General features: G+C 40.0%; 2 protein-coding genes across 3 annotated transcripts in view; both read right to left on the bottom strand.

Annotated features, from left to right (window-relative positions):
- Positions 1-10,105, bottom strand: part of crppa (CDP-L-ribitol pyrophosphorylase A) — a 70,843-nt gene extending 60,738 nt beyond the window's left edge. For both annotated transcript variants that reach the window (XM_085365875.1, XM_085365876.1), the window contains exons 1-3: positions 9,745-10,105; positions 6,849-7,122; positions 255-404 (exon numbers count right to left, since the gene is read on the bottom strand). In XM_085365875.1, the coding sequence (XP_085222001.1) occupies positions 255-404; positions 6,849-7,122; positions 9,745-9,980 (660 nt within the window). In that variant the 5' untranslated portion in view covers positions 9,981-10,105. The remainder of the gene's footprint in view (positions 1-254; positions 405-6,848; positions 7,123-9,744) is intronic.
- Positions 10,106-11,577: 1,472 nt separating this feature from the next.
- Positions 11,578-13,575, bottom strand: sostdc1a (sclerostin domain containing 1a). The gene is made up of 2 exons (XM_085365874.1): positions 13,371-13,575; positions 11,578-12,023 (listed from the first exon to the last, which is right to left on the bottom strand). Exons 1-2 carry the CDS (start codon positions 13,573-13,575, stop codon positions 11,578-11,580), a joined length of 651 nt encoding a protein of 216 aa, XP_085222000.1.
- Positions 13,576-13,956: the final 381 nt, after the last annotated feature.

The raw sequence follows: 13,956 nt of genomic DNA, 5'->3' as shown, positions 1-13,956 counted from the left end.
ACCTCCCACACTTGACCAATCAATGTGTGAAGTGGGTGTTACAGAAATGGTCGCACACAGACCTGTGTTTACAGCAAGACTTGACAGCCAAGTATTTCGTATTTTCCTTTTTGTAAACTGAAATCTTAGCTAAATACAGAATGTCAGGTTTCTTTTTATCGTGCATATAACTGCATCAAACCAGAAAGACCCAAAACAAGATGCCTCAAACAGCCCATTTGTTTGTTAAAGATACATCAGAGTATAGGTCCTACCCTCTGATAGGCCTGAGAGATGACATCATATGTAAATCCTTGAGGCATCTCGCTGGCTCTGTACTTGGCTCTCTCCAAAGAGTGGTCTAGGTAGCCCTCGGATGTGGTGGCGATTACTGTGGAAACAAGAGGTCGGATAGCTCCCGCTGCCTGTTTGGACAAAAGACAAAGCATTTAGGTTAACGTATTTGTGCTCAATAGTTCACAAGGACAGAATGTATAAGAGAAAAAAGAGAACAAGAAAAGCTCTGTAAACAATGAAGTCAGTCCCAAACTATCTTCAAAAGAACATGAAATAATTTCATGCTATAAAAGCAGTGTTATCTTGAGCTCTGGAATGTAATTTCACAGTTAGCATGCATATGTATGGAACATTTCTGCATACATATATACCTGACTGCCATAAAGCTCGCTGTAAAAACTATCACAGATGCTTCTAACAATTTTTAACTCATTCACTGCCATTGACGTCTATAGCCGTCAATGGCAGTGAATGAGTCAATGGGTTTAACTCATTCACTGCCAATGGCTGGCAGTGAATGAGTTAATAGTTTTTGAAGGGAGACTAGAGAAAAAACAAAAAGCCTTTTACGAGAAAGCATACTGGGAGCACACTGATACATATCTATCAACATATTCATGCAAAAATACACAGAAAAATTAAAATATCTAGACAGGAAAATCCTCAATAAGACAAGGATCACATTTGCTTCCAAACGCATAAGTAAGGCACAATTAAATCCAAATATTTAAGGTAAATGTCGTGAATAAGTACATTCACATGTACACATACTTAGACACACTCAAGGGAACCAAAAATATTCACACAAGGCAGTGTGCAATGAGCTGATGGTGCCACAAATCAGTCTGACCAAATACTGTGTGACTATACAGTTCTACAGAACAGAGAGAGGAACAGACAGAAACACTTAAAAGAGGAAAATCAGAGTTTTTCTAGCACATGCAGTTACCTTCCATCAAAGCAAAAGTCTATAGTGAGTTAATGTCAACGCTTTAGTATAACTTTTGCCCTTTATGATCAAAGTGTGACCTTTAAAACAATATTACTAAACATGTACATGAATCATGAAATATTACTATACAAGTAGTAAACTGGCCTTCACTTCAGATATTTTTTCATCAAATAATTCTGATTATTTTTCAGCCAAGAGTGAAAATTTCGAGGACAGAACATTTCCTTGATCACATGAGCTGGCAGCTTCACAGTAACAATAAATCCATCGTAACCAGAACAGAACAGCCAGAGTACGCACTACACACTCTGCACTTCCTCCCTTGGATATTTAAAATAATAACAACTTCTGAGATAATATTTTCATCTCTCTGTGGCAGATTGAAGACAGACTCCAAGAGTAGGCATTCAGCAAGCCTGTGTGGAAGAAACAAATGAAAGGAAAGCAAACATGTGTTTCTGCATGTTACACACGCTGTTAGAATCAAAATTAATCTGTTACGTTTTAGTAGAGACTGGCTTTCTATCATGAGCGTGGACACAGGCAGGATAATGAAGACCAGATCGCCCGCTGTGAATGCACGTCACATAGCACGCATGGACTCTCAGAAACACCACAAATGTTTGACCTGTGTAAAGGAGCGCTTGCTTTTTTCATAACCTGTGTGACCTCTCTCAGTTTGGGTTCTTCAATCATGACTCATAATGGAGCTAATCTGTGAGTTTCTTCATCAACGAGGCCGTGGCTTCGGCCTAAATGTTTTCTGCATGTTACCAGTGACATAAACACCACCGCCAAGAGCAATGGAGCTGTCGGTCTCATAAACAGTTTATGAGAAGATGGATTCATCTGGTTTTAAAGGGGTGAGTGAAAGGTGCAATCAAAAACACTTTGGTTTTTCTTTGACGGGAGAACTTGAACTTCTTGTATTTTAGTGTGTGGCTAACTTTCTTGTACTCCTCACAGAAAAATAAAACAGCAGGATGTCTGATGTGTTTACACCATGTGCTTTAATTGGCCTTCTCTGGTTTTCTGCTAAAGCACAAGAAAAAATGAAGTATGCACTAAAGTTGCAATTTCATTTAGGTACGCTTTCCAAGCGTGAGGAACGAGTGGCTTTCGTGGTTTTTCCTCTTTTTGCAGGAGGATTAAGATCTTTCTCTCTCCTGTGATGAAAACAGAGGTTTCCTGAATACGTACCAGATTTTTCATGATATGACAATTTCTGAGATTTAAATACACAACTATGCACCAGCAAAGTGAAACTTGCCGAAAGAAATCTGTGTGTTTTACCTTACTATAAAGATTATTTAATTTATTCTGACTTTATTCTGCCTTTTACTATATATATATATATATATATATATATATATATATAAATAATTTTTATTATACAACATTAATATTAACCATATTAACATTGCAGTAATGGACAGGATTACATTTGAGAAGGTTGGAAGTTGTTTGTTGTGGACGCTGGGATTTGTAATGAGTTATGGGATGTGTCGTTCCTTTACTGTTAAACATAAATATGTCTTTTTTAAGTCATAAGTCACCTTGCAGTTGTTTTTTGTTGTTGTTTTGGTTTAAGACTTAAAATTCATAGATTTATAAATTTTTTATGTTTCAGTGAAGAAAATCAATGGGAAATTCACCTCATTCATTGGGGAATTCAATTAATGGGAAATTCAGCTAGAGCCACTAATAGTCGTTCTTCTTCTAGGGCCCTGTGCTTCGTACGTCGCTTACTACATCCAAGATCAAATGAAACATCCAAGACCAAACCATCGCGCTAACCGTGAGCTCGCTAATCCGGTTCCCCGAACACACCTGCTGTTGACGATTAGTACAGCTGGATGAAGTAATGTGCGATCACTGGGTGCCGTAAAAGGGGATACGCATCGATAGCAGAAACAGTGATCGGCAACCCTCTGATTGGTCGGCAAAAATGTCGAAGGAGTGCGCTCGGCTCGGTATTTTTCGGCAGCAGAGCAAGAACTCCTGAGTGAGGGATTTCAGGAGTTTCAGAGTTAAATCAGAACGCAAGGGAACACTGCAAAGGCTGCAAAAGCAAGGAGAGAGGGCTGGCAGAAAGTTGCTGACAAATTAAACTCGTAAGTAATTTAATAATAATAATAATAATATATTGGATTTATATAGCGCTTTTCAAGGCACCCAAAGCGCTTTACAATGCCACTATTCAGTCACTCTCACATTCACACACTGGTGGAGGCAGCTACAGGTGTAGCCACAGCTGCCCTGGGGCAGACTGACAGAAGCGAGGCTGCCATATCGCGCCATCGGCCCCTCTGGCCAACACCAGCAGGCGGTAGGGTAGATTTATTATATTACACTATATTATCCAATATTATATTACATTATATTATATTATAATATGTTATATTATATCCTCTTTCACATTAGAGCCACAACAGGACCCACTAGAACATGGGAACAAGTAAAAGTGAAATATAAGAATATTCTATAGAATGGTAATATCTATCACTTATATTGCTTTTCGTCTCTTGGAAAGAGACCCTGAAATAATCTGTTTGTTTGTTCATAACAGCAACCAAGAAAAGGGCAGAGCAAAAAAAGACAGGTGGTGGTCCTGCACCCCCTCGTCAACAAGTTGGTTAAGTAAATAATACCCTCACGGGGAAATCGATATCTCTCAATGAGCACACTGTCGCGCTGAGCTAAAGGATCCTGTCTATCCCGCAATATACGCTGAATTCTGAGGACTCTCCTTATCAATCTTGCACCTTCCGCAATGGGTGGCTCGCGTAAACGGACAGGACATGGCTGCGACAGGCTTCCCAAATCCACCTTGGCTTTTATAGCCGTGGTCTCTCATCTTGATTACACGAAGTAATTTACAATTACTACTCTGAAATATGAATTACATCTGTAATAATCACATACATGTAATAGAATGTTAATAGTACATTTCCCTTTTTTAGGAAATGACCTGTATGTATCTGTGTGACATCAATAAAAGGATCAGGTGCTGCATTATCTTTAGTTACATTGATGTTATTTATTTATGGTGAAACAGTGGTGGAATATCGCTGTTGCTTTCGTATAAATGAAGCGGACATACCTGCGTGGCCGCGATCTAATCCTGTTTACATAAAGTGAACCTGCTCCCGAGCAGGTTTACGCTTACGGCTCTGTTGCTATGACAGCAAGTCCCGGATGAGCTTCGGGGAACCGAACGATCCAGGATCACGCGAAATCGTCAACAATCTAATCCAGCTAACTTACTTAGCGAGGTACGAAGAACAGGCCCTAGGTGTGTTGTTTACGACAACAGAGAACACGTTTGTAATGAAAATAACTGTGTATGCTCAGCAGACACTGGGTTTCACCGCAAACCCAGTGTCTGCTGAGCACATAGCAGACACACCAGTGGTGTCCAATCCTGCCTTCAACCTGCCATCGCTGTTAGATACACTCTGCTGTTTTGTATGCGTTTACAGTCATGTGGTACTTAACCTTCACATCTAATGACATCTGTCCTAATGATGCCACTATTATTCAAATCAAATCAAAATGTATTTCCATAGCACATAATAATACAACAAAGTTGACCAAAGTGCTTCACAGTCGGTCAGAGCTATAGCATAAGACAGAATACAAAAGAAACAGTTAAAAGGAGGGCAGGAAACAATATGACAATTGTTTGAAACAAAAACTAGCCACGAAATAACATACTAGTTTGAATCAAAAGCCCGACTAAAATAATACGTTTTAAGACGCAATTTAAAAGACTCGGAAGAACGAATATAAGGAGGGAGGTTATTTCAGAGTCTGGGAGCTATGACTGCAAAGGCCCGATCACCTCTGGACTTCAGACGAGACCTCGGTTGCGTCAGGAGCTTTTGATTGGAAGATCTAAGTGCCTTGTTAGGGATATACAAATGAAGGAGTTCGCATAGATAGCTGGGAGCCAAATTGTTTAAAATTTTAAAGGTAAGCAAAAGAATTTTGAAATTGATACGATAATCAACGGGGGGCCAATGTAGGTTGGCTAAAACTGGTGTGATGTGGGCAGAATTTCTAGTACCAGCTAAGAGACGCACAGCTGCGTTTTGAACTAACTGGAGCTGGTGAATAGAGGAAGATGGGAGGCCCGAGTAGAGAGAATTAGTAGTCTAATTTGGAAGTGATAAGAGCATGAATGAGCTTTTCAAGGTCCTTCAAAGGAAGTTATGGCTTTGCTTTAGATATCTGACGCAGCTGGTAGAAACTGCTTTTTACCACAGAGGAGATTTGTTTCTCGAGTTTAAAAGAGCTGTCCAACCTTACACTGCTATTAATGTAATGGCAGTGTAAGACTCAAAAGTGGTGGTGGCAGGACGGGTAGAGAAGATGGAAACACCATAGAAAAATGAGGAAGTTTTGTTTTAGAACCTAGCTTTAAGTAATGACTCCTTCCTAGTTGACGGTAGCACCTTCAGATATCCTGTTTTTGTCATTGTTTTTTTGACGTGATTTATGTTTGACTGATGTTTATTTTTAAATATAACATTGTTTATATGTTGGTTTTATGTATTATACTTTCCCAGTGGCTCTTGTTTGTGTTTAGCTGATTATTCAGGACGTGCAGTTTAGGTTTGTGGTTCTATGTTTGGGTTAGTATTTACTTTACTATTCTTAACAGTTGCTGTTTCCATTCTGTTCCTCCAGTCTTGTCTCTGTTTTCTTTTGCCTTTTAGTGTTCCACTGCCTTGCTGTTTCCATGTTTAGTTGTTTTATTTCCTGTTTTATTTTGATAGTGGTTTGTTTGTATCTTGTGTACATCTACTGTATTGTGTTTAACCTTCCCCCTGCTCGTTGTCTAGATTGCTTTCAGCTGTGTTTAGTTCCCCATCTGTTTCTCCTTCCCTCGTTACCTCTCATGTATATATTGTTACAGTCTTCCTGCCGAGCTGTGTGCTCCCTAGCTCTGTATTCTTTTCCCTATAGATAAGCGAGTCGAGTTAGGCCGAGTACCTTTCCTGTATACTTTGCCAGGTTTTCTCCTGCAGAGGCTCGGTGGTGGACAGAGTCATTCCACTGACTGATCTGTGCAGGGTTTGCATTATACCTCAAGTAAGCCTGAGCGTCATCTCTCTCTACCTCCTCGGAATGACACCTCCAGGTTTCCATTTGTTGTTTGCTTTGATGCCCAGACCACCTCACTTACACTTCACTTATCTATGCCTCCATGCCACGACTTATACCTCTGATTCCTCAGATGTCATGTTTATTATTTTTTACTTTTGTAAATTAAAGTATTACTGGCATCACAACCAATGTTGTCTTCCCTCTTTTTTACTGGCTATGAGCCAGCTTGTGTACATATTAACATTTGAAGATATTTTAAGAACAATCATTACAAGGCAGAAGCAAAAGAGGAACATACACACAGAGGATGATTACATGACCATGTAACAGATTACTCCAGGAAAGGTCAGATTTGAGGTGCTGGAAATAAGACAATCTAAGGATGAAAACTCTGTTCCAAACAACACACAAAATAAGCAGCAAATGTAACAACATGTTGGGTGGATTTCAGGTCAGGTTCCAATACGTGATTAATCTTTTAAATATTAATCATTTTAGTCACACTAACCCCTTGTTCCTTGGCAGCCATTGCTATCTTGCACAGAAAATCCTCCTCCACAAAAGGCCGAACAGCATCATGTATGATGACAACCTTCGGTCTGCCCACTGCTGGCCTCTCCTCCTCACCCAGAGCCAGGACTCCATTACATATCGACCTGTGACGCGTCGAGCCTCCTGGCACCGCACGAACCTTTCTGTGCTTAAACCGCTGGATGATGTCCGTCATCAGGTCCATGTTTTCTTTGGCAACAGCGACCACAATGCTTTGGATCCATGGCATACTGCAAGAAAAAGAAACATCAGCTCAGAAATGCCTGATTTGTAAACTGAGCCCTCAGATGGAGAATTGGGACTGCAAGTATTCAAATATTTATACCAGGTACCGGAACAGCTTCTTCCCCACAGCTGTCAGACTCCTGAACTCTGCCTCCTGACATCTGACCCACGTTAAACTCATGGACTGAACATACACACACCCACAATGGACAACTGTACCCTCAAACACAATAATAACATGGACTGAACCACCACTCACAACCACTAGCACTTTATATAGCCTCTGTAGAAACTATCTACACCCTCACTTATCTTAACTGCACTACTGTATAGCTCTGTGTAAATAATCATTCTGTACATTCGATAATCTTTAATCCTACAACTGTTTACAACTTGCATAGTTCCCATTTCTGTATAGCTGTATATCCCAGATTCTGTAAAGTTATTTATTTCATTTCATATTCTGTATAGTTTTTCATATTTATATCCTGTTCATATCCTGTACATAGCTTGTACTCACTACAGCCTGTACATACTTATAGTTATAGAATATTCACAACATACTTCATACCGTGTACATTATAACATACCATAATAGACCCATTTCTGTAATATACTCACATATCTATATTATTGCTAATATATATTGTAATATATCTATATCACTAAGCACTTCTGGATGGATGCAAACTGCATTTCGTTGCCCTGTACCTGTGCATGTGCAATGACAATAAAGTTGAATTCTATTCTATTCTATTCTATTCTATTTAGTATTTTTTAGGCTGTGTAATGTGGAAAAAGTCAGGAAAGATTTGAAAAGTTCCCAAAACACTGGATGACATTTTCTGACCACTTAAACATGTATAATATAAATATGTATAATATTTATATGACAATTAACACGCTAAAAATGCTTGTTTTAATTTTATTTTAGCTTAAAGTACTCTTATTATTTAGTAAAACATATGCATTTGGGTAAAAAATTGTATAGTTGTTTCTCTTGCAAACAGTTTACATTAAATTCACATACTTGACTTAAATAGGAAAGTAGCCCCAAGAGACCGTTAGCTTAGCATGGAGAAGTGAAGTGGGGGGACTAGTGGATGTCCACTAGTTCAAAAATCTGCCAGCCAGCACCTTTGTTTTATAACTATAATGTATCATCTCATCTTTTATAGAAAATTAAAAGCTTTGGATCTTAATGTTAAACCAAGCTAATAAGGTACTACCTGCAGCTGTAGCTGATTGTAAAATGCATGAAAAACATGAACAAAATAAAAGTTCTGGGTTCAAATAAGCCACTTTTTACCAGCAAACTGGCAGCCCCTGACCCCTGGCAGCCTCCCTGTAACCTCGAGGAGGGGCACACAGGCTGTGTCTTTTCTGCTTGTTAATTTTCTGACAGGCACATAAACTGACAACAAGCTAGGAGACACATCAGATTTCAAAAACCAGCTGTCTTGGTATTGTTGTAATGGAGGTCAAACAATGATCACAACACAGAGTAGCTCCATCTTTTCATCACTTTAGTTATTGAGCCAAAAATCTGTAGAAAATATGTTTGTTTGCTGAACAAAAATACCCTAATGCTTTGACAATCATAAATTGAGTAAAATAAAAAAATTGAGTGAGCAGATTTTACTCCTACAAAGGTTAATAAGTCACAAAAATGTCTCTGGTGTACCAGAATGAGGCACCAAATTGGACAAAGCATGTGAAAGGGTACAAACACTTAATGGACTGTTATAGGTTGAAAAAGAAAGGTAGAATTAACATGCTAGAAAAGCTGAAGGAGCATGACAGAGAAAAAGTTATCAATTGACCCCCTCTGCCAGTTGTGCAAAATTTAGCTAATCCCAATATGCATGCAAAGAAAAATCTTCTGGAACAAAAAAAAATATTATGCAACTTATTTCCAAGTAATTATTTTCCTCATACTGCATCAGTACATAGGGCTGTTCAATATAACGATATATATCGGATGACGACATAAAAACTTCTATTGTAAAAATAGAAGTTCTACAGTACACCTGATCTTAGGGTTCAGTCGCCTGCAAAGCATAACATGTATGTATGCCACATCTGCACATCAAATAGAGGACTGCGTAAAACAAGTGACCAGATTTAGATTTTTTCAGTACAGCTCCTTTTCAAATGGATAGGGATGACTGCTGTATTAGGGCTGAAAATGCATGAGTGGGAATGAGATATTTTTCTATTTTAAATTATTTTCATAACTAATGGAAGCCAGGAAATGTACTGAAAATAGAAATGATCCACAATTTTTGTGCATATGTCACAAAATAGGAGAATATGCCCACCATATTTGCTGAAGCCAAAGCAAATACTCAAATTGCCAAAGCTGTTTTCTTTTGAATTAGAAACCAGGATTCCCCCCAATTTCAGTATTTATATATATTTTTAATATGATTATTAATGAGCAATCAGATATTGACTGTACTGTGCACTGCGGGGGCCCAACGATTAAATATTGCCCATGGGCCACCCGAGCCACTAATCCGGCCATGGTGGTAGTAGCTGAGGCATTTTTCCTTCTGTTTCCGTGTCTCCCTAATAACTAACGGGGATTGAATCTTGTCGCCTCTCCTATCGTAGACGTTTCCTACCTCTCGAAAGCCTGAATAGTGTAGCTTATGAGCGGTCTGCCAAGAAACGTGCAGAACTGTTTTGGTGTCTGTAGTCCCGTTCTTTCTCCGGTGCCTCCGGCAGGAAGAACCACCGATACAGGGAAGTCCACGCAGCGTTCTGCCGAGTGGTGGTCGCTCTTCCCGGCCTCGCACATTGTGAAAATCCGGGGATGAGCGGGCCTGTGCGGTTCACAGTTATCACCCCGCGTGTTCATATTACTGACCTCAATATGTTTACAGATAGGGGTGTGAGGGGTTTCACTGTAGGTTACTTTCCAAAGCTATCCATTCCCTTCTGATGGGCGGGGTGGGTAAGATACCGAAAACGTGGATGGAAAAGGGGGAACCACCGCTGTGAAGCGGGCAGATTATCGATGGCGAACACTTCCGGTGAACGCTTCAAAATAAATATAAAAGCGTTTGAAAGTTGCAAATGTAAAATTTATGAACTTACAACAGCTCGTAGAGTATTTATTTTGATTTTAAAAAGTTAACTACACTTCACAACAGAGGATTAAAGGTAACAGTTTGTGAACTTCGCTTTGTGAAGTTTATGTGACTTGAAGAAAAGTAAGAAAACAGTGTTTTCCCTTTAATATGTGGTCCTTAAAGAGGAAAACGCAGGATGTAAAAGAGAGAACTTTTAGAAATACTTACATTTGTGCACCTATAATGTACTTTTTATTCTATGCATTCATTTGTACGTATGTCTTTCTGGTTTCCAAAAAAGTCCAGGGGATTTTTATTTTTGATTAACACAATTAGCCCGGTAATTCCCTAATGTTAACAATACTCAAACTATTTAATTGAGTCCAGAAGCATCATAATCAGTTTCATCTACTGTTCTTTCATTTATTGTTTGTATTAGTATAATTTAAACGTTACGGTGTTTAATTTCCCATTTTAGTAACGTAGTAATTCCAAAAAAGAATTATGGGAAATATTTGCTCCTGTCCGCAGGACCACTGGTCAGGACTGGGAGGTCCTAATTCCTGAGATGTTTCAAGACCATTTACACTGCAGATAGGTGGAAATGTGTTTATGGCAGAAATCATGCTATATGCCAGTGCTGAATCCATCCAGCTTTCTTACCTGAAAAATATAAATTTATTGGTGCATTTTATGTCCGAGGCTTTTTAAGTTTTAATGAGAGCCCTCTTGAAGATGAAACACATCAAACCAAAAATTCCTACTAGAAACAACACATATGATTAAAAAAAAAAAGGATATTTATTTCATACAATGTTATTTTTACACGACTGATTGATGACAAAGCTTTTTCCAGAGGATTCACCCACATGCTGACTGCACTTAAGCCACACTTATCAGGTTCGCTGCCAAATAAAATATATTACATCATAAATCTTACATGGTAAAATTTTATACAAATGGACATACTTTATAAAGCATGAATTTTATATATGTACATCTATTTACACAATATTATTTTAAGATGTTGGGTAGTGTTTATTGGTGTTGGCGCTTCGTTAGTTAAAGATCTCCATCTGCATATCAAATGACTATATGAACACATGCACAGGGCTAGAGGACAGTCTATGCATGGTTCATGGCTGGAGAACATTCTGCAGACAAGTCCTGGTCATATTAGCTTTAAGCATGTGGATTAAAATGTCAAGAAAAGTTCTCAGAGTCCTGCTTGGAGTTCTTCATCATGGTGAGGAACCAGTTCACATAAATCAAGTCCCAGTCACACACATATAATCCACAACTGCTGTTTCTGGATGTCGTGTCTTAACATCACTGAGACAAAACTTCTTGAGGTTTAGAGTCACTCTGCATGTTCAGTGTCTCTCAGGGTTCAGTCTCGTGCCAGTTTTCACTCAGCCTGTTCTTCCCCGACCTTCTCTTGCTCTTAGATTTGTGTTTGTGGAGAAGCCTCGGTGGCGACAGGGCCGACTCCTCAAACTTGTTTCCGGATTCATTCTGTTGTCTCGAGTACCTCTTGCACTTGCAGGAGGTGACCACTGTAATCTTGTAAGTTCTTGTGCTGCCATCCTGGCACTGCAGCTGGATGCGCTGGGTACGGGTCTTGTCATTGACGCACCGCCAGTCCTGGTTGCTGCTCCGTCGATTCCAGAACCTTCTGCCATGGGTTCCGCCAATCCAGTTTTCCAGCATCTGAGCTGGGAGACACTCGCCTGCACACACCAACTCCTTGATGGGGTTGATGCTGGTGCAGTGACCATCAGAGATGTACTTAGTGGACCTCAGTTCTCTGCATCCAATTTGACTTTGCTCTGTAGGCAGAAACAAAGACGTGTGAGAATATGAAGAAATATATGTAGGCAGCTAGACAGAAACTGGGCTGCAACAAATTATTTGACTATTAGTTACTTCACAGATTTCTTTGTGTACTCTTTTTGAAAGTGAAAAATAAAAGCAGAAGATTCTCACAGTTGCAAAGCTCCAATCAAGTGCTATACTTAGAGTTTTTGCTTTCCTTGCAGAACAATTTTGCATCTCTAGTTTTTGGTCTGATTGAAGATTACCCCCATTGTACTAGTCATAAGTCCTTTTGCAGCCTCTGGCAAGTCACACGATACAAGAGGAGCACCCTGACATTTCTACTTCAGTAATTACAGCACTGTGAAACAGAAAAACTCTCTTCTTTAAATCTGGGAAGCGGGTCTACTTCTGTACAGCAACATTATTCTCCCGTAGGCTACAAACAGTGTCCCACTGCTCTCCCCTCTGTCACTGTAACCCAAGCTTGAGTCCATTGAAACAACTCCATATACAATGCCCTCCCTTCTCAGTGACAGTGTTTGATGAATGAAGGAAGGCTCCAGCCTGATCTCTCCCTCCTTTTGCCACTTCACCCCCTCCCCCTGTTTAGTAATCCGCCACAATGGTATGGGAGAACACTTTCATCCAGTCCGCTGCTCGGCCTGATAGAGCCTTGCATCCCTGTCTGGACCCCAGCCAATCAGGTGTGTGTTACACTGAGCAATATATCACTGGGGAGGGGGGGGGGGGGGGGGGGGGTTGGTGTGCTCAAATTCACTGCATTCACTGCCCATCTTTCCCTTTTATAACACCCCTAAATTTGCTCCATGTCTTTCCAGTCTAGACACTCCGATAAGCTTCCAGTCATGTCTGCAAACTGGTGATGATTTAGTGTAAAATAATCCCTTTTAAGAATGTAGGAATGTGTAAATGGGAACAGTATGGTGATGATGGGATTAAGTGCCTGATTAAAAGACATTTGATCTTTGTGGTTTAAAAAGCATTATAACCTGATCTTCATAAACTGGTTTTAGTTGTAGTTGCAAACACCTTTTCATAGAGAAGAATAACTAGATAAATTAAAAACGTTCAAGCTTCTAAAGATGCAAAAACAGTCTACAATGTGCTAAAGGCACACATGGTAGGATATATTCGCATATCATGCGAAACACCTCCAAACATCAGAAATTTACAATAAGCAATTTAAAAAAAAACAACACATTCTGCAACAAAGCAGAACCTTTTTCTCTAAAGTAAGTTTAAAGCAGAATAAACTTCATTGCAAACTCCAAAAATACCAAAGCAGAGGAGCATCCTCTGGTCCTCTGAAACAAGATGCGTCCCTTCACTCCACTCACCGCTTCTGTCGTGCGCCGCGCTGCCCGCTCCTCTCCCGCCGGTTCGTGGACGGTTCATGGAGACGTTGCTTTGGACCTCCGGCACCGGGGCGCTCACGTGAGAGAACAGGAGCTCCGTTGCGTCGTTCTTGAAGGCTTGGCAACTCCTCAGCAGGATGCAAAACAAGAAGAGGGAATGGCAAGACTCGTGCGCGCTGAGATGCATGGCTGCGTTTGGGGACAGAGAGAGTGTGTAACGTTGGAAACGAGAAGCAGTCGCCTCTTATAAGCGAACCGATGCTGAGGGACACATGTGAGGGCAGTGGGTTTTATATAGCCCGCCCGCCTCTCGCTTTGGCAGCTTCTCAGGTGCGTTTCATCGAGAAGATTTGATTGGTCGCCAAAAGTATACCCCAGTAAGACAACCCCGCCCAGTTTTTTATTTTTCATTTTGGAGAGCTAAACAGTATGCAGAAAGGGTGATGAGCATGATGGGATTATGTGAGCAGTTGGCACATCAACAGGTTTTGCTGGTTCACTTAAACATTCAGATTCAGTTTGGGCTAAATTAACAAACAGCAGTAAACAGAAATATAATGCTCCCAAG

Source organism: Diplotaxodon limnothrissa, linkage group LG11 (assembly GCF_057381915.1).
Source record: "Diplotaxodon limnothrissa isolate DT_005_m linkage group LG11, D_limnothrissa_male_GT1.1, whole genome shotgun sequence".
Lineage (NCBI taxonomy): Eukaryota > Metazoa > Chordata > Actinopteri > Cichliformes > Cichlidae > Diplotaxodon > Diplotaxodon limnothrissa.
The sequence above is the reverse complement of the archived record's forward strand: the minus strand, read 5'-3'. Positions and strand labels throughout refer to the sequence as shown.